Below are 25,741 nucleotides of genomic sequence, written 5' to 3'. Positions count from 1 at the left end.
AGGGTCAGCTGAGGATACTCCAAGTGAGGACACTGACTCGTGCGCTGGGAAATTCGGTGACGTTTGAGAACACAAATTCCTTTGTGTTCCAGCAGCCCAAACCTCGGGCTGGATGGGGGCTTGGGGGCCTGAATAACAATATTCAGGATCAGCCTCAGGAGGGTTCACAGGGACATCAGGTTGGGAATCCTGGGCATGCCCTGAGACCACAGCCCAGAGACAGGGACTGGATTCCTACTTTGCTTCTGTTCAGTTCCAGAGTGGGGTTTGTTCATCCAGAAAAAAACATTAATGCAGCAACTTATTGATCTGGCTACATGGCCAACAGAATTCACTATGACTTGTTTGTCAATTATTTTGAGATTCTGTGATGGAGCTGCTGTACCAAATAGTTCATTTTAACCTGATTTGTGGGTGTGCCAATGTAGTCACATGGATTCACAGGATCAGAGTCGCTTCTCTTAAGCTGTCCACAAATACTTTACATGACAATGCCATAAAATCAGGGAACTGGATATTCTGGAGTTAGAACTTGAGCCATCAGTCAGAGTCAGAGTGTAACAGAGCTATAAAAGTGTGCACTGACACGGAGTGTGATCAAATTAATATAAACAATATACTCCCAAGCATATGCCACTTATCCCAGATAAATCCCACTGGCATGTGCAGATTTAGTTTCTGTGTTATTCCTTGGATTTGATCATTAGGTAACACTGGACAACATTAATATTGAAGGGAGCAAATCTTGTACAGGATAAATGACAAGAACATTTACTCTGTCAGTTCTCCTTTTGTTTCCAGCAGGGAAACTGCATTATCATTGCCACAAACTAATCCCATTTTGTCCCTGAGTGCAGGAGGTCTGTAGCAGAGCAATACAAATGAATTAAAATATATTGATTGTATAGAAAATTAAGTGCAAACTATTTAACACATCCTAAGTGATTAGATGCAATAAAACCTTGCAGAGACAATTGCACAGCTGGCAACCCAAGTCAGGAGAGAACAATTGGGGGAGAGAGGACCTGGCTCCAGACCTTGGCTTTTCCACTGGGAGCCTGACAAACAGCCTTTGTGCTGGAGGGGACAAGTGTCAGCCCCTTCCACTCCCCATTTAGATTTTACATCAAGTCTCTGTGAGCTCTGCCTTGAAATCCCATTTTTCTAAGCAAAGACAAAGGCAAACACCTTTTATTGGCACTGGTTCTAGAGGAGCAAAGGTGTTACATAAAGAGCTGCTGAGATTCTGGATTACACAATATTTTTAAGGGGCATGTGATACATCAGAAACTATTTATGTGTACATTTGAAAGTAGCTGTTGATTACCCAAACTAATTCTTATCCTAAACAGATCAACACTGCCAAGAAGGTACAGAAAAAACAATTCTGTAGTAGCATAAAATTAAACTGTCTGGTTTGTGGGTACACGAAAGGATTAAAGAGTATAATTTTACTCTCTTAGATCAAATGAATTCCTAAATTGGAAAAGCAGCTCTGTCCAAGGTCGCCTCTGTTGTTTCCAAAAATATCTCGAAACAAACGCAAGAGGGGCACTTTGTTGGGTGTTATCTAGACATATATAGTTTCAATCAAATTCTTCAACAAGTGTCAGAATAAAAGTCAAACATTTGTCTGACACTGCCAAGTCACCGGCAAGTGAATCCCCTCAAAGGCTGAAAATAAATTTGATTACAGAATTAAGAATTAGGGGATGTTTTCTTTAAAGAAAAAGCCACGTTAATTTGGGATTGAATTGTAAACACCTTTTAGATATTTCATGCAAGGGTTGTCTAATTCTTTCCACAACACAGGGTGAAGTGATACAAGGTGGTGTCCATGACCCCGGGAAAATATTTATAGTGCTTTTTCCAGTAGATGAGTTCCCTCTTTCCCTCTCCTTGTGTTTTATGATCACCCTTCAGTTTAACCAAGAAGCAGAAAAGAACCTTCATGGTGTGAGAGTTAAAAGTGGTGCATTTCCCATAGAAATATTGAAGTGCAGCATAGTAAATAAAAAGCACAAAAGGAGCAGTAACAGCACAGCAAGAGCCCACTGTGAGCGAGGCACGCTGCCCCTCGCTGTTAGAGCCTGGTCAGAGCTGTGGGAGACGTTTGCTGGAGGAGATTTAATGTCAGGATGATGCTGGCACTGCCCAGTTCCTGGCACTGCCCAAATTCCCCTCACTGCCCCAGGAACATGAACTGCCTCCCTCACTGCTCCCTGAGCCCACAGGAAGGGAAAACCAAGGAGAGAAACCCTTTGGGCCAGAAGATGTAAGATCAGTGTAAAGTATTTGTGGAACAGGTTGTCTGTGGGTGACTTTGAGTGCTCTGAGAGTTCTGTTTGCTTTTTAACGCGCTATAAAAACACGGCAGGCTCCAAGCACACAACGAGGGAGATGGGGACAGTGTTTTATAAATACTTTATAAAATCTCCAAGGTTTTAATGCTACAGTCCACAGAAAGCTGCTTTAGGGCACTGCATCATTTAAATAGCAGTTGATAAGCAAAATGTACAATTTTAATGTGATTTTAATTTAAAATGTTTCCATTTTTAGAATCCCAAAGAAATTAATCAGCCCTTTTTGCTCTTGGTAATTCTTCACTAATGGCTCTAAAACTTCTATAATAACTGCAAAGAAATGCCTAAACCCTGGTTTACTCACCAGAAAATGCTGTGGTAGTGTAAACCAAGTAAACTGCTGAATTATTAATTCTTTATAACCTTAGAGTTTCAACTGCTGTTTAATAAAGAATAATCCAGTTTCAAAAATCCAAACATTTCCCCCCCACCCCCCAAATTTTAACTGCAGAGAATATTAATGGTTTTTAGGGGTTTTTTCAGTATGAACCAGTTGCAAAATGTATAAAGAAATTTTCCTTCAATACTTCCCTTACTTGATCATTATTTGTATGTGATGTAAATCTTTATGGTTGTTGTTGTTGTTGCTCCCAAAGAGCAAAGCATATTTCCTATTCCATTCCAGGAAAAATGAGTAGGGAGAGAGAAAGGAATCTCTCTTTGATAGCTGGTAAGATCCCATTTCCCATATTCCTGTCAACTGCACTTTTCCTGGTATTAGCAAAAAGTGCAGGTTTGGGCTTTAGCCTATTTCAAGAGTAGATTTAATTAAGTGCTTATTGTATAAATGAGTGGGTTTAGAACTTGAGCAATTGCAATAAAACTTAGAAGGTTAAAAATGACATCTTACTGTGTATTAAGGGACTGAACTGAAGCAGGAAAATAGACATTGGCTTGAGTAGATCCATTTGCAGGAAAAAAACTCCAGCTCCTGGCTTTCCACAAATGCTGGATGTGTATCCTAATTAGCAAAAATGGAGTTTTTTCATTACTATGCAGAATGGAATGGCAAAACTAAAGGCAAAAATACACTTTAAAATAATAAATATAAACAATGCCTTTAAATACAAGGTAAAGAATACAGTTTTCATCAAATGATAAACACTCAATATTTCAGCACTGGATTTGTGCAACAGCCTCTCATAAATGTCTACAAAAAAATCAAACCACTTTGCTCAAGACTTGTTATTTCGATTGTTTGTGCTGAGAAAATCTTCCACAAACATTTAATTTTTGTTATAAATTAGAACATGTCCAATGGAACATTGATTTGTGTTGGCTGAAAGGCGTTATTTTAGATAATTACTGTTTTTTTTATTTTCAGTGTGCTATAAATCTGATGATGGGCCCTTTAATTCCTGCTTGTTCTGTCAGGATGAAGAACAGAGCTAAATCCAGCAGACCTTGTTTTGGCAAAACTCCCACTGAAGTCAGGGCTTGTGAAAGTCAGGTTTGTCTCCCAGTTCCTGCTGATTATTTGGGACATGTTTGTTCCTTCTCCATGTCCCCAGAGCTGCTCACCCAGGATGACACCACCTGGAATCAGGGAATCAGTGTGAAAAATGCCCTTTTCACCCAGTGCCCTTGGAATAACACGGATTGCCTCGGGAGTTTGGAGAGCCCGCTTGTAATACAGAGAGAATTTAAAGAACTCTTTAAACGAGCTGGAAATAGGTCAGATTCTGATTGTTAGAAAACAACTCCCCATGGGGGTGTTGCCAGACAGGTGGGACCTTGTGATAAAGTTGTTGATTCGTGTAACACTTCCTTACTGGAACGCTGGCACGGCCGTGGGATGTCAGTCCCGTTACAGCGCACTGGAGCGAGGCAGCTGAAGGGTTAACGGCATTCCCTGGGCAGGAACCTCCTGCCGGGAGTGATAACCCCGGGCACTGGGATTTGCCTTTTAAATGAACTCTGAGCAAACAGGGCCGGAGAGAACCCAGAGCTGCCCTTGTCCCAGCCGGGGTGATGGAGGAGTGTCCCACACTGTGTCACAGCCTTACCCCAAGGGGACACTTCAGGTGACAGAGCTCCAGTCCCCTGTCTTCAGTCAGTCACCATCTGCCTCCCTGGGGGAGCTGGCTCCAGGCTGGCCAAGCACTGCCAGAGAGGGATGCATGGGCTCTGCATGCGTGGCTCTCTGGGGACAGTCACCAGGGAGTGAGCACCAGCTGCCTCTGGGCCAGACACAGAACAGTGAACCAAGGTGCAGCTCTGAGCTGCACCTCCAGCTCCTGAGCAAGATCCCATATTGATTCCATCAGCCATGGGCATCTCCAGGCACTGCTGCCACCTCTGCTGCAGCCTGCTCTGCAACTGAGAGCAGCATCACACTGCAGGGAAGTCTTGTCTAGGAACCTCTGCAAACTGGAATATTTCAACAAAAAAACCTTCATGGCTGTGGGCACCTATATGCATGTGACATCCTCAGTAGTAATCTCCATGAGAGTAAAGAGAGGAAAATAAGCAATCCTAGATTTGGGTAGCAAAGGAAGTTTTAGAACATCCATTTTAGTTATTATAGTTCAAATGGAAGTAAGATGGTACCTCTAATATAAACCAAATTATCTGATACCCAGATGGTGAATGGCTGCTCCCACAAAACAGTGGATGTGCTGCTTTCTCATGCCTGTTTCTGATGTCTGGAACTATTTCATCTCTCAGGTCCATGTGGATCTTGCTGTAGCTCCAAGGACAGCTGAAATCAACATCACTAAATCCCCCAAATCTGCAGAATATTACAGTAGCTTTATAGCTGGGATGCCTCCTCCTCCAGTTCTGGATAGGGATAAGGAGAAGCCTTTGGAAAGAAAGTGAGCTGCTGCTCGTGTGACTGCTCAGATTGGTGTTCCAGCTGGGACAAATTTGGTAAGTGCTACTGCCCCAAATTTACCTAAATTTTTGATTTATTTGGACCTTCCCAATAGAAATGCAAGTATTTTTCCATTTAGAATGTTTAATCTTATTAACCAGTCAGGCTATTAATACTAACAAAGTAAAAAACTGCTAAGTTAGCTTTCTGTTGCAAGATAGGAAAACTGTGAAATTCCAAGATTTTTGACTGTTCCTACCACATCCTGAACTAGGTGGAAAAGCCAGTGAACAGAATCCATTAAAGCTGCATTCATTAAATGTCCACTTGGATAAAAAGCTAAAAATAGTGTTTCAGTTTTTCCAATTTTCCTTTGATAACAGTTATTATGACTTTTTGCTTCATCTCAGAAAGTCATTTTGCTGCTGCTGCTGCAGTGTATAATGTGTGCCCTTTCCTGGTGCAGCCCAAATGACAGAGCACTAATCAGATCAGTACAACAATCACGTCATCTTTGAGTAACTAGCAATAAACTGTTTTTATAAGGAAGAAAGATGAACTATTTTTAGGGTAACTGAACAGAAAATCAGAAAATGATTGTACTCAGTCTTACTCCACATCACTGCTGTGAATTTCCAAGGCATTGCTTTTTCCTGGGCAGCAGGCTAATCCCTGTCATACATCTTTGTTAAAGGGTCCAGTCAAATAAGATTTCTAAGGTTTGGTTAAAAGTTTTGACTTCCAGTCTATGAAATCCCCTTTCTCCCTGCCCTGTCTAGTGACTCTGAACCACAGGCTGATTCCTAAGTAACCCAAATGTCCATTTTTGGTGATTATCCCACGTTTTCAGCGTGTCTCACATCTCCTTGTCTCTGCTATTTTCCTGTTGCTGTCAAGCCTTCAGCGAACGCCTCCGTTGGAAGTCCAGGAATGGCTTTGCCATGGCTCCTGCAGCTCTGCACCCTGGGCAGGTGCTGTGTGGGAATGATGGCACAAAGCACCCAGGTGTCTCTGGAGATGGCTGTGCCCACCCCACACAGCCTGGCTTTTCCTGAGCTTCTCCCTGCCAGAGATTCCTTCCCTGCCTCACTGCATCCTGCAGCAATCAGCTCCTGGAGGCAGGGGGTGGTGGCACAGCTCCACCTGTGCCTGTGCCTTCCTTCCACCTGTGCCAGGAGCACCCTGCTCTCCCTGGCCTGGGACAGTGGGGTCAGGGTGCAGCTGTTGGGAAAAACTATCTCCAGCTATTTGGCAGTGTGGGAGGGCTGGCATGAGGATGTCCTGAGATCTGCAGATCTGAGACCCACTCCTCACTGCGATCCCTTTGGAAGCTTCTCAAATAAATGTAATTAAATAACCCATTTTTCCTGTGGCCCAGCCACCAACAATTTCCTTCTTTCACCTAAAAAATGTGAAAAAGAAGAATACCATACAGTCAAAATGTAGTTTTGCCAGCTTTTATTTTAGTCCTGTTAACAAATATATTTAATGCAAAGGCAAACCAAGAACTCTATATATAATTACCATACTCTCTGGATATAGAAACCAGAAAAAGATCTCATAGTTAGGTATCAAAGAAAGCAAAATTACTTTTTTCATATCCTGAAAAAAGACACTACTTCAGGCAGGAAAAACTATAAAAAACCCCACCAACCTATCTAGAAATCCAGTAAGCCATAGGAGAACAGCAGGAGTTGTGGTCCCACAGAATTATCTCTGTGCTGCTGATCTGTGATGGGGGCCAGGAGCTGCTGATCTGGAATGGTGGCGTGTGAGGGACACTCTCAGTCCTCACCTCCATCCCACCTCTGAGAGCAGGGACAGCTGCTCAGGGCTGCACTCCAGGCCAGATGCAAGAACCCCTGGGCCATATCTGCATCCATGGATAACCCCAAGCCCTGGGCTGACCCTCTCTGTGTGTGTAATCCCTTTGGAATTGCACTGTGCAGACAAAACAGCTCAAAACTCTTCCCTGGGGAAAGCTTCAGCTGAGCTCCCTTTACATTTTCACTCTCAGAAAATATAAAGGGGGTAAATGTGCAAGGAAAAAACTTCTGTTAAAAACAACAACAGCAAAAGATAATGGAAAAAGCTCAGAATCCAAGTGATTGTTCTCCAGGCAATCAGCTGAGCTCAACCGTGCAAGGAAAGAATGGCCAGGAGTGCTGGGGCCAGGCCAAGAGCTCCTGCTGCCACACTGGGTGGGTAAGGACAATGGGGACAACAGGGCCAAGCCAGGAGGGCCACAATTATACAACATCAAGACTCTCAGGCCTTGCAAAAATGTAACCTTATCAATAGAGAATGAGAGGCAGAGCAATTACGTGAGTTTTCTGTGACCCTGCAGAGGATTTGTTTCCCTTTGATCTCCCTGCAGATGCCATTCCTGGCCTCCTAAAACACGGATTTACGAGCAGGTTCACCCCAGTGCAGCCCTCCCAACAGCTTCTAGCCATGGCACATGGGCACTGAGACACTGGAGCAAAAGCTTCCAGAGGGGTTCTTTGCTCTCTCTGTTTATGCACCAAAACCAAACCATGTACAAAAATTGTAGAATTGATGAAAGCAACAGTATTTAACAAGAGTCCTCTTACTTCATGTAGGTATCAGGAGGAAGAATTCATAATACAAGCCTATCTTTACCTCCTTCCTGAATGATCTGACCAATGGCTGCTTGATTTTGTTGTTTCAGAAAACATTCTCTCTTACATTCCATTAATTTCTCAAAGTCCTGCCACATTTTCATTTGCTTCATATTCGGCCCGTGACTTTCCCGGACAACTTTCTGTTTCTCTCGTAGTTTCTGTTAAAAATACAAAAATACCAGGTTTCTGCAACAGCTCTACACCACAAAAGTTGCTCACATAAGCAGCTTGGAGTGACAGAGATTTTTATATGCTATGGAAATATCGTTTAGTTCACACTGATAACACTCCCTGCAAGTGCTAAAGGCATTAACACCTGGGACTTAGATCTTTGTATGGATTGACAACTATTTCCATGGTTTTTAACTGTCTAGTCTTATCTATTTGAGAACTTATGCTAAAAATCTGACATCATTTCCATGCAGAGCCCTTGCAGTAACAAGGTACAACCTGCAATGGATTCATACCAAGATACTCTAACACGAAATCAATGTTTTACAATTAAACCTCCTCCTGATTATTAAGAGAGGCAGCCCAGACCTGTAAAAATCACTCAGACTGAGTAAGAAAAGGAAATTAATAAAAGCTGTTTGGTGTGACTTGCTAAGCCCAGCCTCGTCCCTGCTGATCTGAGCTTCAGACAAGATTAAAACTGGACAACTGCTTTTGTCTGACACTGCTGATCCCCTGGCCTTTAGCAGCAGTGATAAGGGTGACAGGCTCAGAATTTATTGTCTTCAACAGGTTGCTTTATATACAGCAGAAAATCTGAGCTGGCACAGTTCGTTATGCCCCTGTTCAGGGTCTTATCCAAATGGTTTTCAGGGAATGTGCTGTCACATTGAGCTGTTAGCCTATCCCTTACAGCAGCTCATGCTATTCCCTGCAGGAAATCAAGCCCTGAGGAGGGAGCAGGATCCTTTTCCAGGGTATTAATTACCAATGCCAGCAGTGATGGAATTTTCTTTGTAGGCTGCACAATGCTTTTTATAAAAGACTGACCACAGCCCCACAAAAATACAAACTGTACAATGGCTGTACAAGGTAAAAGCCTCATCCTTACCTTCCCAAGGTTTTCTTGTTCAAGGATTATTCGTGTATACTGTTCTCTAAAGGAAACATAAAATGATTTTATCATGATTTGGCTCTATATAACAGGGCAGAATAAAGATGCAAACATGGAAAATGATGGAAGTATTGGGAGGTTCATAAATGAGACAGAAGAGGAAACACAAAGAAACCTTTTTGTCATTGGACAAAATGAATCCTTGATATGAAGGATCAGATCCCCTTGTCTCAGCTGTGCAGCTGGGAAAAGTGATACTGGCTAAGGTCTCTAACATTTTTGAAGCAGGCATGATCACTGTTCCTTCCAGCCTGAGGGCAACAGTGAGGCCATGCAGATGAGATCCTGATCCTTTTTGTAATTAATTTATCCTGGTGACATCCCAAGGGGAGCCACAGCCTCACTCGTACAGGTGTCAGAATTTCCAGACCCACAGCCCTTAACTGCTGTGAATGCAGCATTGGGATGAGGGGGAAAGTCCAGGAATGAGGGGAAAAGTCCAGGAATGAGGGGAAATGGCATTTCAGCCCAGGCCTGAGAAGGCCACTGAGTGCAGTGGCAATGCTGCACGTTCCTCTCCCAGAAAACAGCCCTCACATTTTGGGCCTGAGTACAGGCTGAGAAGTGTTAATGCTGCCTTGTAGCATGGAAAGCCCTGGCTGGCCACCTCTGTGTGTACCAGGTGGCCTCATCTCTCTGCCATACCCAGAGCTGACACATGACCCCTGACAGTAAAATATGCAAACCACAACAGCACCGTCCACAGACAGCACAGGGACTTATCTTTAGCTTTTCTGAAATGTGACAATAGAAAAAAAACCCTGTGCACTGAGCCATTTGGAAAAAAAAAATCAATTCTATTTTGTGTGTAATTATTATATTTTTCTGGTGTGAGAATCAGCTCATGGAATTCCAAATAACCCAGCTCATTTAAACAGTTTTCTAAAGTGCTCAGGGTAGATGACCTCTGAGTAGAGAAATCATCATTTCCAGAAAGAAATGTCCCCCTTCACGATGCCAGAAGCTGAGGGTTTCCTGGAGTGTGAGAGCAGCTGTGTGGACCCAAAGCTCTGTGTTCCCTTATTCCTTCCCTTTCTCCCAAGTACTGCAGGACTTTGACTGGAGCACTCGGGCCTGGGGCAGCTGGTCCTGCCTCCACAGGAACGGAGCTGGATCACTTTAGGATCTCTTGCTCTTGGACAATTTCAGCCAGAACAGATCAGAGCTGTGCTGAGGCTGCTCCAGGTGCTGTGCTGTCCCACTGATCCCAGCAATCCTGGCTGAAGCTGCTTCTTTGCCCTGGCACACAGCACATGTTCTCACACATTTGGCCTCCAGAACACCCTCTTTTTTTTTTTTTTTTTTTTTTTTTTTTTTTTTTAAGTAGAGTTTTCAAAGTAATCATCAGAAAATTTTATGTCTTTCCTAGTAAGTTTTTCTTTACTATTTATAATGATGACTGGAAAGAATGTAACTTAATAACTTTGTTAAAACTCCACAACTTTTTATTTTTAGAAAAGAAAATTAACTTTTCACATTCCTGACAAGTGACTCCACGGAACAGAGAGTTTATATTCAATAAAGAGGGTCTGAATTAAGACATTTTTTGTTCAATACGTTGTTAGGAAAGTGCAATTCTATTTATGGTTCATTTTTACTCCGTTTACATTCCAGCACTTGCTGAAAAATACATTCAGGTTCTAAAGGGATGTCTAGAGAAAAATCTCATTGTCTCATTTTATATTTTGCTAAGATCTCTCTACTGAACCTTGCTGTAACTCATTGAAATGAGACAGCTCTGTGACCTCTTAGCAAGGTCAGGACTGGCTGGTCCCTGTGGGAGGATCATTTCCACAGTGGGGAAGTGAAACGGGGACAGCACAGAGGGGTAAGAGCCTGCTCACATTCCCTCCCCATACCTGGGATTGCATGCCTGGGCTCGTGCTCTACCCCAGCACTGGGCTCTGATGGCTGCTCCGTGTGAATCCCCACATCCTGGATGTTCAATTCCCAAGGATTTGAGTTGGAGGGAACCAACCTGAGCTCCCACTCCCCACTGTCTGACCCTGCTGCCTCAGGTCCTCATCCTCATGAATATTCACATCATCATTAAGGTTTTATCTGTTCAGCCTTCTGCTTAATTGTGCTGATTCATCTTTCCTTCATTAGATAAATGTTTATTTCTTACAGCCTTTCATTATTTTGTGAGATGGAGCAAGAGCCCTCTCAGCCTCCATCACTTTTTCTCTCCTCATCCTTCTCTTGTCCCTTCCCAACGTTTGAAGTTTGGATTCTTTGCTTACTCTTACTTTGCTACACTCTTTACTACCCAGTGTTTGAGCACTCCCATGCCTCACATCCTTGCAGAAGGTCTCTTACTCTGGTCATTCCCTTCCTGGAGATCTCTGCCTCCTCTTCTAGACCATGGAGATGCAGCTCCACTGGTACCAGTGCAAGGGGCTTCAGGAAAGGGTCTGATGGATTCTCCTGAGAGAATCCCTGGACTTTTCTCACTGTCTGACACATTTCCCTATCAATGGCCATAAAACTGAGTAAACATGAATTTTAAAACTGTTTTGATAAATGTTTTCATGACTGGGAAATACTGTGGTGGGAAAGCAAAGACCACCTTGTAAAACTACTGACACCAACTGGATTATTTTGTTGATAACAAGGATCTAAGATTTACTTTTCTGGAAAACAGAATTTCTGTTACATGCAATATTCTGAAACTTTGAAAAGCTAATTATGAAGAATAAGCCCTGGCTATTTTGAAACTTTTACCAACTGGAAATGATAAATGTTTTGGATTTTCCTGATGCTTAATTTTGAAACAGTTTGTTGACTGTTGCCTGAATTTTGTTTCAGCTTTTACGTTGTATTAGAAGATTGAACATACACAAAATTTTCAACAGGATACTTTCACAAAAATATTTAGTTTAGTTACACTTAGTTAAGTGTAAAACATCTCTATGACATGGTAACATTTAGACTTCTTAGCACAGATAATGAATCCGAAATATCTTATTCTCAGAAAACATTTCCATCTTTGGCAGGAAAAATTTCTATTTAAAATAGAAAACTACACCAAAAATAATCAGCAGCTCAATTTATAGTATTTCCTGTTTCTCTTACTGCCAGTCAAAGGCGAGGGGTCCTGAAAAGAGTCATGGGATGAAGGAAGTGGCTTTTTACTGGAGTCAGTGAAACTGAGGGTAAAGATGGAGGTTCATGGGGTGGTGCAGAACCATCCTCAGGGTGTGGGGCTGCCAGTTAAAGCCTGTCCTGGGCTGAGAATCTCCAGTGGGAGGGGCACATCTCCTGGTATGTCTGACAGAACTTGTGCGTTCACAGCAGTATAGGCTGGAATCCGAGATGCTTATTTTTAGATTATTATAGTTTTCTAAATTTATCAGGTGAACTCCTCCAGCCCAAATGCCAATGAGAAAATTCCTGACTTCAGCCTCAGTTTGTGAATCTCCTTCAGGTCACCCTGAGGGGAGAGAATCCTGCCAAGGGGAGAGAATCCTGCCAAGGGGAGAGAGCCCTGCCCCGCTCACCGAACCGCCCTGCGCCGCTCCTGCGGGTCTGGGGACACGTAGGCCTTCATCTCCTCCTTGGCACGCTGCAGCTGGATCTCCAGGCTCTGTGAAGAAACACACCATCCAATACATATATGGGTGTGTATATGGTAATTGCCATGTCATTTCACAGTGAACAGTTTGTGCTCTCACCCTTTTCATGCAGTTAATGTAACGGTAGTTACTCTCTTCCTGGGCACACTCCTCAAGAAGCCCTTTCACTTCCTGTGGGAAAAGAGAAAGATTCCAAAGCACATGGTGACTGCCAGCTCCCAGGAGATGCCCTGTGTTGCCATATAAACCATGAGAGTTTATAATATTAATAATAAGAAGAACAAAAGTAATAATCCTGAATTGATAATTTCTCAAATGTTTATAAAATTTGGGCTTCTCACAAGTCTCTTTTAGAGTGACGGACAACTGAGTGTTTTTAGATTTGCAGTTTCAGTCACAGTCAGAGATGCAAAATGGCTGTTAACAGGTTTTTATTAATGCTTGACTTGTAACAAGACACTTCAGCAGTGCTGCCAAGACTCCTGTTCCTCAGCACATCTGAAGTGCCAGGCAGAGCTGTGAACAAGCATTTCCTGGAACACATCTGCAAAGTGCATGATAGAAGCTACAGACATGCCAATAGTGTGTTAATCACCAATCAATAATTATATGGAGGAGTCTGGACAGAGTGGGTTGCTCCCATCTCTACGTCTCCCATTCCCAAAAAACCTCATGATCCCAATGGAATTCCTGTACACATTCCAGGCTGCACAACATTTGCAATTCCAGAGCTCTGTCACTGTGTGATTTCCAGACCATCAGCTGGAAAACTGAATTCTACAGTTCAACTCATGTCCAGGTCAGTCAGTGGATGTGATTGTCACCACATGGTAGAAAATGACTTGGAGTTGTTTGCCAAGAAGAAAAGCCTTGATTGCTGTTGTAAAATAGTTCATTTGGAAGGTCCATTTCATACCAGGTCCACCTGGTACGAAAGAACTTTTAGAGCAGGAAAATAACTGTCTGTATATCCACCCACACTTTCAACTCCCTGTTTACCTTGCAGTATATTCTTCTGAGGGTGAGGCCTTGAGAAACCAAGCCCAGTCAAAATTCATAAGAGTGATGGAGTGAGACAAAGCAAGAATACAAGACAGTCCCACTTAATGAAGTCTCCTCACCACCAGTTTCAGTCATTAATTATCCACTGAAGTTGTTGCTAATGCAGTGAAACTGCTAACGACATATAAAGATTTGTCTTGATCAATTAATCTTTATTTTATGGTCAAACTCCTCCCTAACAGACACTGTCCAGGGCAGCAGCATTTCTGGCAGACTCACATCCCTGCTGATCAGAGCTGCATGAAGCACCCTGAGCCCATGTGCTGCTGCTCAGGACCTGTGTGACTGCAGCCACCCCCCAGAGCAGCTCCAAGCATGGCCTGGGCTCACAGTGACTCACTGATTTGTACTTTCCTCCTGCTGAGGGAGGCAGGGGAGCACTCAGGCCAGCATCAGTCCCGTGCAGGAGCCAGCCCCACCTCACCTGCTCCAGCGCCGAGCGATTGGTCTCCAGCCCGGCTGCACAACTGTCATACTGGATCTTCTTCTCATCACATTCCTGAGTTAATTCCTGGGTGAAAAGGGCAAAAGGGCACATCAGTGAAATCTTCCTTTGGCTGGCATGTGACACTCAGGCCCCTCACACACCAGGCCCAGCTCCTGGAGTGTGACCCTCGCTGGCACATGGCTGTGGTTACACGGGGAAGCCGCCAACCCCCCCTGCCCATTCTGGGGATCAGAGAGAAGGAAATTCCCTCTGTTCCCTGCCAGGGAAACAAGGCTGTGTTTGCAAGAAGAAAGAACAAATAATTATAAAAATAGACATTAAGAAAGGATCACTATAAGTGTTCCCTATGAAAAGCCAGATTTCCACTTGTACACAATCAGCCTCTTTGTTGGATTTCATCTGCTGACACTTTGAATGGAACCATTAGAAGTAGGATTTTTGGAAATTTCACTGATAGATAAATGCATCAGTTTATTTAGTTCCATGGTAATAAGCCAACTTATGGCAGCTGGACACCCAAAAGACTTTTTTTCCCCAGCTCTCTATAAAATGTGGAGAACAAATGGACAAATTTGTCAAAGCCACAGACTAAAGCAGGAATTAGATCAATGCAGCCAACATTGGATGAGAAGTTATCTGCAATCCACTCAGAAAAACAGTGTTAGCTGGGATCACCAGCGCTGAAATACAGAAATAGCTTTGCAACTAATCTGAAACTAGCTTTGCTTTGGGTTTGAACTATGACTTTTCACATTTTTCCCTGATGTAGTAATTTTTTAAATTGCTATAAAGGACTGAATTCTGTGCCTGCACTGTCAGCTTTTACAAATCCCAACCTTTAGCACGTTGCTTGCTGCAAACGCTGTTGACACATTCTGCTATTTCCAGCTTTCCCTCAGAGTTGATCATGTCCTTGTAGAGCCCTTCAGAGATCTGGAAATTGGATTTATTTACACGGAAAGAGAGGAGTGTTTCTACAAACCTGGCAGTTCTGACGCAGCTGCCTCAGCTCTTTGATGACAGGAGCAAGGCTTGCCTTCTTCTCTGCCACCATGGCATTCAGTTTCTTCACCTGAGAAAGGGACAAAATAATATTCATTAACTCTATAACCCTAATTGTGCATTTATGCAATTAGGAATGTGAAAAGAAAGGGAAGTAAACCAAAATCCAGAGAGAAAAAATGTGTGATGAAGCCTTAATTATCCAAGTGAAGTTCAGGCCTAATTAAGAAAGGGGAAAAGCCCATCTGGCAGTGGGGTCATTCCCAAAAATGAGGCAAATTCTGCTCCCATTGTTCCAACTGAGGACATCCCAAAGAAGTCCAGGGCACTGCCCTTGTGGCAGACACCAAAGAGCTGAAGGAGCAGAGGAGATGAAAGGGATGCACAGAGGGGGCTCAGAGAAAGGAGGAAATCCTTAAGAAAACAAATACACTTGCATAAGTTAAATCAAGCTTGAAAATGCTAAAACTGAGTCACTTTGATATATTTAGACTGAAAATTCAAACTGCACCCACCTTTCTGTTTGAGAGCAATTCTATTTTAGTTACACCATTGTATTTTAGAAGTGCCCTAATGAGTTAAAAAGTTGCTATTTTGCTTTTTGCTCTCTTATATTAGAAATTCAAGTTATTTCTTGCTTCTGTGGCTATGTGGGCAGGTAAATTAAAACATGACAGTTCTAAGGGCAATTGAAAATCAGGATATAAAGAAAAAGACAAGTTATTTAGCCCTTTAAGCATAGTAAGTATCTTTTCAACAAATGCTTAAATCCAGTGATTTACAAACATTTTAGAAAAAGCCTCCATTACAGATTCAAACCATTCGTCTCTTTCAAATAATGTGTCAAATAAGAACAAATATGAAACCACTTCTGAAATTACAAAAAAAAAGTAAAAAAATCAAAGACAAGAAGATTTGATATCCCTAAAGTTTCTGGAGGGCAGAAAAGAAAGATTTATTTGCAGGATTTTAAAGAAAATAAATGCACATTTTATTAAACTTTGTCAAGATTATCTTTGCAGATGTATTTGTTAGAAATATATATATATATATATATATATATATATATATATATATATATATAAACACAGATTAAAGGAAAACTATAAACCCAAAAACATTAAATTGAGTTTTATATGCTGAGGAACCAGATACTCAAACTGAGGAAATGCAATAGTTTAAGACAAAAATCACCATTTCAGACATGTTATCTAATGTCTGGCCTTTCACTTCATCTATTTCACTCTTCACTGCAGAGACTCTTTCCAGCTCCTCCTGGGTGTAGCTGTATCCAGAGATTCCTTTCTTCTCCTCAATTGCTTGCTGCAGACACAAACAGTAAATGCTGGATGTGAGTCCATTAACCAAGAAACAGCAAATTCCTTTGTGGAGCCAAATATTGTGAAGAAGTGAAAAGGTAAGTACTGTAATTAATTAATTCTATTAATCAAATTATTATAATATATTAATCTAGCTTCCAGAAAAGTAGATTTTATGCATGAACAGCAGGACAAAAAAACCCCTCTGTAAATACAATATTTGGTTATCCAATGCTCAGTGAAGTGAACAGAGAGTTTCCACAGAGCAAAGTGGGCTGGAAGTCAGGCTCTGAAGAAGTTCAATGTATAAAATCTGTCTGCTTGATCAGAAGATACAGCAAATTATTTTGTAAAGTATTTTGGTAATAAGAATACAGGGATTGAAAGAAAATACCACAGAGTGTTCCTGAATTTGGGGTGCTTTACAGTTATCCAGAGCAGAAATCCTTCTGGCTTAGGGGAGATTCATCCAGTCCTAAATTTAAACACATTTTCTTCTAAATATTGTGGGGTTAGAATGTTTCCTTCTTGCCTGCTCTTTCTTTAAATACTATTCCTATATATTTTACAGCAGTAACTTGGATGCTATTTGCTGCTGGTCATTCTCTAAGCCCTCACTACATCTATGGATACCAAAAAGTACTTTAAGCATCCAGCCTTGCCCTAAGCAGCATTTGTACAGATTTACCATCCACTTTAAAAAGCAGGGTCAGGCCCCTCAGTCTAAAAAGAAGCTGCAGACCAGTCCTGATGGACACAAAGTACAGCAGCCTCAGAGTTAACAGCCAAAACCACCTTTTCTACCCCAAAGGCTCCTTCAGTGAGGGCAGCAGGAGTTGGGGGTGACACTCGATACCCAGCAGGCTGGGGGAGCAGCACAAGGTGACACACAATGGAATAATCCCAGCAGCATCCTGGGATGCTCAGGCTGCTCCCAGGGCAGGGAGGGTGGGGAGCAGCCCTAGCTGAGGGGAGCAGCCCCAGCTGAGGGGAGCAGCCCCAGCTGAGGCGAGCAGCCCCAGCTGAGGGTACCAGCTGCTGCTGAGTGGCCTCGTGGCGCTGCCGCAGGAGCTCCTCGGTCCTCTGCAGGATCCCGAACTCGGCCGTGATTTCTGCCACCTCCTGCCGCTTCTTCTTGTAAAGCGTGTTCTTGCTCCGGAGCTTGCTCACATACTGCTTGAACTGGGGGGAGAGAGCAGCAACAGGGCCTCAGCACAGTATAAAATGTAATAATGCTCCGTGTTCTGCACATCCAAAATGCACTGGTTGGAACAGAGGGCTGGAATTCAGGATGCCCAGGGTCTATTTATTTTCAGCTCTGCGTTCGGTCACTGAGGGAGATCAAGGAAAGCAGCTCCTCTGCTTTCTGTCCCAGCTCACTCATTTGCAGGCCTGAGATCACTCCCTTCTGCTCACCACCATTTGACAGCTGGAAAAGTAAATACTCCTTGCTAAACGTTATGGGAGTCATGGATAATAAAAACTTAATGCAACAGTAATTTGCACTTGTAACAGAGCCCCAGCCCTGCAGACCAAAACATGGTAATAGCCAGCAGCCAAATTGGAAGGAAAGAGGACATGGGAAAAGATTTTTTTTTTTTTAAATGTTCTCAGTAGTTAAAACTTGTTGTTCTCTTTCCTTGACTCCTGCAGTCCTGGATGATATTGCTGGCTAAGTTTTCAAACCCAGGAAAATAAAAACACAGAAACAGAGAAATGCAGTATCTATTTCACTCAAAATCTAAAACAATGGAGAATTTATATTTTTACTAAAAATTGAGTAAAATAATAAAAATCCTTACAGTCCAACAGCCTTAGCTAATTCACACCTGGACCTGTGTGTGTTCAACTGGGAACACAAGCACCAGGGGCTGCAACAAACAGGTAAGCTTTTTCTGTGCTTTAATGTTTTCCATCTGTTCTGCAGTCTCAGCTCTTGTTGTTGGATTTTACATGAGAGCTACAAGGTAAATGCCAATCACAGCTCAAAAAATGCATTCAGATCCAGAGATGCAAAGCAAATAAAATTTATAAGAGTAAATGATGTAAGAACAGGCTTCAGAATGCTCCTGGATGAGGAGGTGTTCAGTGTGTGCAGGGAGCACAGACCAGGCAGCCCCAGGAGGAAAATTAATCCCACTCCCACTGATACAGGTTTGAAATTCAAACATAAAATAACTTAAATTTCAAAATTTACATTAATTTTTCTTTTTGTGAAATTATCCCTCCCCCTTCTACAGAATAAACCCAAACCCCCAATGTGACCAAAGGCTAAGAACCCCCAGAGTAACTGTATGTTCTATAAAAAGTGTCCTGGGCAAACTGCCCACAATGAAATCAACCCTGTTCATCTGCCATCCTGTGCAATATCTAGGCCAAAGCTGCCTCTCTCTTGCTACGCTCCAGAACTATTTTTAAAGCCAAAAGCTATAAACGTTTTTGGTGAAAGAACAAACCCACAAATTACTCAATGTGCTCTATGCAGATTGGCCTCTGAGAGGCTTTGGGATAGCATCCTACATCCTGCTACTACCCAGGACAAGGATACACAAGGTCACCTGAGCCCCTGTCACACTCTCTGCTACATTACTGGCACATTTAATACAGTAGCACCAAATTCATTCCTTTTCTTAGCAAATTCAATCACATCCTCTTTGTTAATACAAAAGACTTTTTTTTTTTTCCTTTAATTGCTTAGACAATACCAAGATTTCTGTGATTTCCAAGGGATTACAAAAGTATAAATACAATCTCTCCAACCAGCTGAGGAAAAAAGGGAAAGCACAGCCATCTGTCTTGATCCTTGGGACATTTCATTTGACCAGTGGAATATAATAAAGAATGAGGTAAAGGATTAAACTTAATATGTGACCACACAGAGCTATCAAATCTGAATGATCTTCTGTCAGTGCATCCCAGGATGAAAAGCAAACTGTAATTCTCTTCACTTTAAAGGTCTTGAAAATAGCTCGAGTGGGAGGTAGGGTATTTGCATATTCAATATTCAAAGCATAATGTATTTTACAATGGAAGTCAAAGGATCTTGTTGATTAACGAACCAATTCCACCACTGTTCTATTATTAGTTGATTAACTTAGAACTATATAATACAAATTTCATCCCAAATGAACTACAAGTTGCTCACAGTGACAACTGAAATCTGTTCCTTTCAGGAGGTGCATGTCAGCACAACCTCTGGATTTTTAAAGCAAACTTCACCTTTCACACAGCTTTTATTGCAGCAAACAAGGTAAAACAGATATAAACAACAGTAGGAAAGTGATCATCTGTGTAGAAAATCAACCAATAATTTGGCAAAATGTTCAAAGGACCTAATTTACTCCAAGGGCAGCACAGATTAGCTCATCAAAATCTCACTGACTGAAGGCTCCTTTAGATCCAGGGCCAAGTTCTGAGCTGGAGCTCTTAGATTTGACTCCACTTAAATCAACAGCTTGTAGGGATCTTACAGCAAAATTAGGCTTATTCAGCCTAAAGCTGAGAGTCATTCCATAGGTTTCCAAAAATTAAAAAAACATATAAAATACCAATGTTTTCATCTGTGTGAGCACTGCTTCTGAGGCTTTATACACCTCTTGTGTACACGAAAAATCAATGCCACCAAACACTGCATTTTACTGTGGTGAAAGATCTTTTCAATAAATGGAATAGTTCACAGAGAAATAACATTCATTGGCCACATCACTTTCAAGTGAAGTAACCAAAGGAATCCACTCCTGAGCAGCAGCATTTTCCCACAGACCAAGGCAGCTGCTCCCTGTGTCCAAACTCAGCAGGCTCATCCTGGAATTCCCAGGGATCTGCCCATGCAGTGATGTTCCAGTCAAGGCCATGGCCACCAGTAGCTTTTCTTTCTCAGGCAATTGAACACAAGCAGTTATTTCAGCTTCTGAGATGAAATGACTGGATGAGAACCAAGTGCTGGCACTAAGGGAGCAGTGGAAGCAAACCAGCCTGGAGCCTGTGTCAGCCCAGTCAGAGCCCCTGGAGACACAAAAACCATCCAAGGGAAAGCAAGCAAAGATTCTGCCTTTTCACTTGGCTATTTTTATGGGTGACTGTAACATAACAAGCCTGGAATGCAGATTATGGAACACAGTGAATGAAAACAGGACTTTGATTTCTCATATTAACACAGGCATGCACCATCCCTGGGCAGATTTCCTGGATTATGCTCCATTTTTACTCGAAGAGTCCAGCAATACACCTCCTTTATGCTTCTCCATTTATTGGAATCTGGAAGAGGTTGGTACCAGATTCAGTCTCTCCACACTTAGTGAAGGAATTACCATAAAAATTCTAAAGAAAAATCCAGTCAGGGATGTAGAAATGGCTTCTCCAGGGGCATCCAGAGCCTGACAGGTTATCCCCCTGCAGGAAAGGACATCAGCCTGGTGCCCTCTGAGGTCAGGACCAGAGCCCAGCTCCCCTTTGCAGCCTTGGCTTTTCACTACAAGCTCCTCACCTCATCTCCTTTAACCTCACATTTGCCCCAGGAGAAGTTTTCACAAGGTTCTTATTCCAAGATTATCATTAAAGGAGAAAATGGATAAAGCTTGTTTTCTCCAAAGAACAAATCCCAGGTAAATCGCTCACTTTGGAGTCAAGTCTTTTAAAATAGTATTTCTGGATTCATGCAGCAGAAAATCTTAGCTGACTATATCTATTTTCATTAATAAGTGAGGAACAGATGTTTTAATTTCTAACTAGACTAATTAATGGGATACAGACTGTCCAAAGTATTAAAATTCAGTTAGGAAAAGTTCCTGAACATGACAGGTTTTCCATTTTTTTTTACTAAGAGGCCCTAAATTCAAGCTAGTACAGCCAGTGTTGGACAGAGTTAATAACTCAGACATACAAAGATGAGCTTCTAAAAGATAAGAGCAGTAGAAGCTCAGTCTAATAAAATGAAAGTATCCTACAGGCTGCTCCTGGCACAGCTCAGCCAGGAAAACTCTTCCTTAGCATTTTCCAGGAATGCTTGCTTCTGGTCAGGCAAGAAGTATTAAAGCAGCCATTGCTAATACATTGAATCAATCTAAATATTTATAATGAAAACCCATTTTCAGTGCTCAGGAAGATTCACGGGTCAGTGAGATCCAGGATTTATCCATGGCAGGGGGTGCTGAGGGAGTGCTCAGCTCTGGGAGATTTCCCTGAAATCTCTGCACGTGTTTGGTTCAGGTGACAGGGAACTTCCACAGCAAAAACATCTGGTAGATTCAGGTGGATCAACAGCTCTTGAAGAAAAGTGGCAAGATCTTTGGTCTGAGGCTGCTTTCTCTATTTGCAAATAGAAACATTAGTCTTGTTTTCCCAGGGGCAAGTAGGCATGGATGAGCATTTGTATGGAAAAAAGATCAAACTCCTTAAGTAAATGCACGTGCAAACCTCACACAGCTGTGAACCAAGAGAGAGGAGCTCCCATGTCCTGTTCTCAAAACCAGTCTAATTCCCACTCCTGCAGCTCAGCACAGCTCTGAGACAACTCTGAATCCTTGGGGAACTCAGCATTCTTGGGGCCCTGTGCTGAACTCTGGAAAGTACAATGGGTTGTGTAAAGGGCTAAAAATAGCCCAGCTTTACCTAGGATCACTTGTAATTGAACCATCCAGCATTCCAAGTGTCAACATGTGATTCCCTAATTTTCAGGATCTGACAGCTGCAGTGAGGAGCTGCCAACTGTGCCCCCTGCTCACTGCACTTTGATTGAAGTACTTAAAAAGACTTCATCATCCACAAAGACAATTTATTCCTACTTTTTTGTGTTTGATGTAAGTGAATTCCTGCTGTTTCTGCTGAGTTCTATCCAGGTGTACAACCTCTCACAGCCAGTGGAATGCTTTTCATGACTGTGGAAGAAGGAAAACACCAGCACCTAAAAATCTAAGCCAGGCCTGACCTTTTGGTGAAGGAAAGGCTAATAGCACCTCAGCTGGAGATCCAAATGCTGCTTTGGGAGCACGAGCTAGGAAGGTGCTGATTCCTCCACTGCCAAGTCTTGAGAGTGCCATGGGATGTAACAGAACAGAGCAAAGTGAGACAAAGCAAAGATCAGAAATGCTGGGTATAGGAGAAAAATAATGCTTTCATTTAACTATAACACTTTGATAGGATTAAAAAATCCATTTAAATTTAAGACAGCAATGCTATTTGTTAAAACTCCCTCTTTCTGCCTTTTTAAAAATGGAGGAACTAAATGTCAAACATGTCACTGGAAGAGGAAAGTGCAAGGAAGCTCTTGGCTGTCAGAGTGTGAAGTGAAGGTTGAATGGACAAACTCCTCCTGTCCCCATGAACTGCAGCACTGACTCACCACCACATTAATCAACATTTCCTCTGCTCTTGCCTCAAAGCTGGAGCACTGAACCAGAAAATACAAATCCTGAAGCAGAACATACCAGAAACAAACCTGCAGCAGGAGTTTGGCTGGGAGTGAGAAACCCAGATTTTCACTGGGGAGGAAGAACCTGCTCATGCCACTTTTGCTTCATCACCTCTTTCCTGCCAGCCCTGGCTCATCTCAGCCCTGGCTCCTCACACCCCCTCTGAGGCAGGACTGGCTCCGTGCATCTGCCATGGACTTGGAGGAGATGCAGAATCTACAGCACCAAGGCCCTGGGCAGCAATTCTGGCAGCAGACATTTACAAAGAATTAAACATCACTGTCTCCACTTTCCAGATGAGGAAACCATGACCTTTGAAACAGAAGTGACCAAAAACCATCAAGAATTCAAACCTTTTCCTAGTCTTTAGGCACACGAAACACCCTTTTTACTGCTTTGCACTGATGCCTGTGAGTACCACTGCACTTCACCTAAGGAAGTAATAAACATGAACAGGACATGGATTTATATATTGACTTCCTTGCCAGTACACATTTCCTTGCAGAAAATATTTTAAAAATCAGGAAATGCCTCTTATGAAAAGACAAACACTTCTGATTTTAAGCCAGTGTTTTTTTTCCAAATTGCTCCTTTATCCTTGTCTCTGCAAAATGAAGACTTGAAAATATTTTAAAAGTCAAAAGCAGAACATATTTGAACAAAAGGAATGCAGGCTATGTCCAAAACAGATCTTGTCCTTTTTCTGTCTCGAGCCACTTCCTTGTGTCAGACAGTTAACTTGAGTTTTTCATTACTAAGCCTTTCACAATGTTGTGAGGTTTCCTTCCTACCCAGTTCTCCTCAAATTTCTATGGATCAGTTTCTTGTCTCCTGAAGAATAAGCACAATTATTTCTTACCTTACAGTGCCTGTGCAGATAATGTAAAACATATGCTGCTGTCTTGGTAATACATTCTTGTTGATTAATTAAACACTTCTTTCCATCACATGTCACAAAACACAAATTGTCAGCTTTCTGCTTTAATTTTTGCTTAAAAACTTGTCAAAGACTCCAGCAATGTGCCCACTGGAGCTGAAAACCTTGGAGGGGAGAAAAATGCAATGCAGTGGGTTCCCAATTATTGCTACCAAAGGAAAGGGAACAGTGTATGCTGGGAAGAGAAACCAATATCTTCATCTTCAAACCAATTTCCACATCTCTGTGCCATTCCTCCCACCTGAACTCCTCATCCACACTTTCAGACTCCTTTAAAAGTAGCTGATTTTGTGGAGCAGCCACGTCCTATGGGATTAGGAAGGGAGTTCCTTCTAAAAAGGGAGTTCCCTGTATTTAGTAGTATGTAATAAAGCACAAAAACAGAGAACAGGCAAGCAAAGAGTGTGTGCTTCTGGCTAAATGATGGCAGTGCAAAGACATGGGAGAATGATATTAACTCAGAGAATGATGCAGATAAAATTCTCTTTAGTTTAGTGACTCTACCTGTAAGTTCCCTTAGCAGGATTCTTCCTAACTGGGAAAAAATTACTGGCTGAAAAAAAGTCAATTTGTTTTGCTGGCAAGCCAGTACCAAACTGCTAATCCCTTATTCTTTGCAAACTTCTGAAGCAGAAAAAGCTGCTTTGAGAAGTACAGCTGCCAATCTCACTGTGCCTGGGCCACACTGTCTGTGCCAGCCAAAGTGGTGTCACAGCTGAACCTCAGGAGGGTCTGAGAAATTTGGGTTTTAAGTAAAAACTTTTGTGGGTAATAAATACCACAGGACTAATTGCATCTCTGATAATCACTGGTATTATGCTTTATAATCATACAGACTTTTTTATATTATTTCTAACCCTACTGACCTTTCTGGTTAGTTATTCACCATCACACCACTGTGATAATATTGCCATTATTTGGAATATTAATCCAGCCCAACACTGTGTCCTTGCACACCTTGCAATGGATTAGGCAATGTGAGTAAGAGAAATTAATCATTTGAAAATAGCTACAAATCCCTACCTCATCCTCAGTCAGGACTTCAGAGCCTCCCAGCTCATGGGCCTGACTGTTCTTCTGCTCCACCTGCTTCTCCAGGCTGGACATCTCCTCCTTGGCAGCCTGAAGCTCTTCTGCCTTGGCTTCTTTTTTCCGGGAAATGATAGAAGCCTGCAAGATCATTAACGTAAAATTGCCTTGTTTAATCAGGAGAAAAATGATTTTCAGATAAAATGTATAAATTACATACAGCAGGTTAAACCACAACCTCATTGAAGTTGGCTGCAGCATCTCAACTTTCTCCAGAATGGATGAGGTTTCCAGCACAGCCTTTTTGCCCAGACTCAAGCTGATGTATTTTACATTTTAGATTTACATTTCTTCACCTCATTTTTTCATTTTCATTGAGGAAAAAGACAGGCATTTTAGCTGCTCCATTTCTTCTGCTTAGTCCCTCTTGGTGCATATGTAAGATACACCAACATGGCTTAACTGGAAAGTTATCCAAGATTTCACAAATGTCATAATACAGATTTTTATAACTCCAACCTACTCCAACCTACAGAAATATGTTACACTAAAGCAGAACTGAGCCACTAAATCTTGGCAAATAGCTAAAAGATGATGAATAAAGCAATAAAGTACAGAAATAGTGTAGATTACAGATTTTTTTTCTTAGTCTAGAAGATAAAACACTTAAAAATAATATTTTATACAAGACTGAATATTTAATAGTACCTGAGTTTTGACCAGAACAGATTTGGCAACATAAGTATACATTGGTTCAAGAATTTTTAAAAAAAACATTTTTCCGTATCCTGTTGAAAAATATTTTAAAATAACACAACACATTCATTTAGAGGCAGGTACAGGAATTTGAGGCATGGCTGGTTTCTTCATGTGAAAGGGAAAACTTCCAAAAAAATGAAGCCAAAACACAGCAGTTTTCTCACACTCAGCTGTGAGGACCAGCTTTCTCCCTAAATAAATCTCCAACAGAATTGTGCTGGGGTGGGAGCTCAGCTCTCTGCTGCACGAGG

General features: G+C 42.0%; 1 protein-coding gene and 1 long non-coding RNA gene across 4 annotated transcripts in view; one reads left to right on the top strand and one right to left on the bottom strand.

The window, feature by feature from the left end:
- LOC132336263 (uncharacterized) overlaps positions 1 to 24,732 on the top strand; it is a 48,030-nt gene extending 23,298 nt beyond the window's left edge. For 2 of the 3 annotated variants that reach the window (XR_009488836.1, XR_009488834.1), the window contains exons 4-8: positions 5,031 to 5,234; positions 12,377 to 12,569; positions 16,293 to 16,453; positions 18,160 to 20,621; positions 22,032 to 24,732. This is a non-coding gene — a long non-coding RNA (uncharacterized LOC132336263). Of the gene's footprint in view, positions 1 to 5,030; positions 5,235 to 12,358; positions 12,570 to 16,292; positions 16,454 to 18,159; positions 20,622 to 22,031 lie in introns of all 3 variants that reach the window. The other variant, XR_009488835.1, reaches the window with a different exon arrangement.
- The window catches only part of IFT81 (intraflagellar transport 81), a 37,374-nt gene continuing 18,254 nt past the window's right edge, over positions 6,622 to 25,741 (bottom strand). The window contains exons 10-18 of the mRNA XM_059863575.1: positions 24,726 to 24,872; positions 17,388 to 17,537; positions 16,231 to 16,359; positions 15,017 to 15,106; positions 14,011 to 14,097; positions 12,624 to 12,695; positions 12,450 to 12,535; positions 8,887 to 8,932; positions 6,622 to 7,981 (exon numbers count right to left, since the gene is read on the bottom strand). Of these exons, the coding sequence (XP_059719558.1) occupies positions 7,799 to 7,981; positions 8,887 to 8,932; positions 12,450 to 12,535; positions 12,624 to 12,695; positions 14,011 to 14,097; positions 15,017 to 15,106; positions 16,231 to 16,359; positions 17,388 to 17,537; positions 24,726 to 24,872 (990 nt within the window). The 3' untranslated portion in view covers positions 6,622 to 7,798. The remainder of the gene's footprint in view (positions 7,982 to 8,886; positions 8,933 to 12,449; positions 12,536 to 12,623; positions 12,696 to 14,010; positions 14,098 to 15,016; positions 15,107 to 16,230; positions 16,360 to 17,387; positions 17,538 to 24,725; positions 24,873 to 25,741) is intronic.

The sequence above is a fragment of the Haemorhous mexicanus genome, chromosome 19, assembly GCF_027477595.1.
Source record: "Haemorhous mexicanus isolate bHaeMex1 chromosome 19, bHaeMex1.pri, whole genome shotgun sequence".
Lineage (NCBI taxonomy): Eukaryota > Metazoa > Chordata > Aves > Passeriformes > Fringillidae > Haemorhous > Haemorhous mexicanus.
This window is presented reverse-complemented; position numbering and strand designations above follow the sequence as displayed.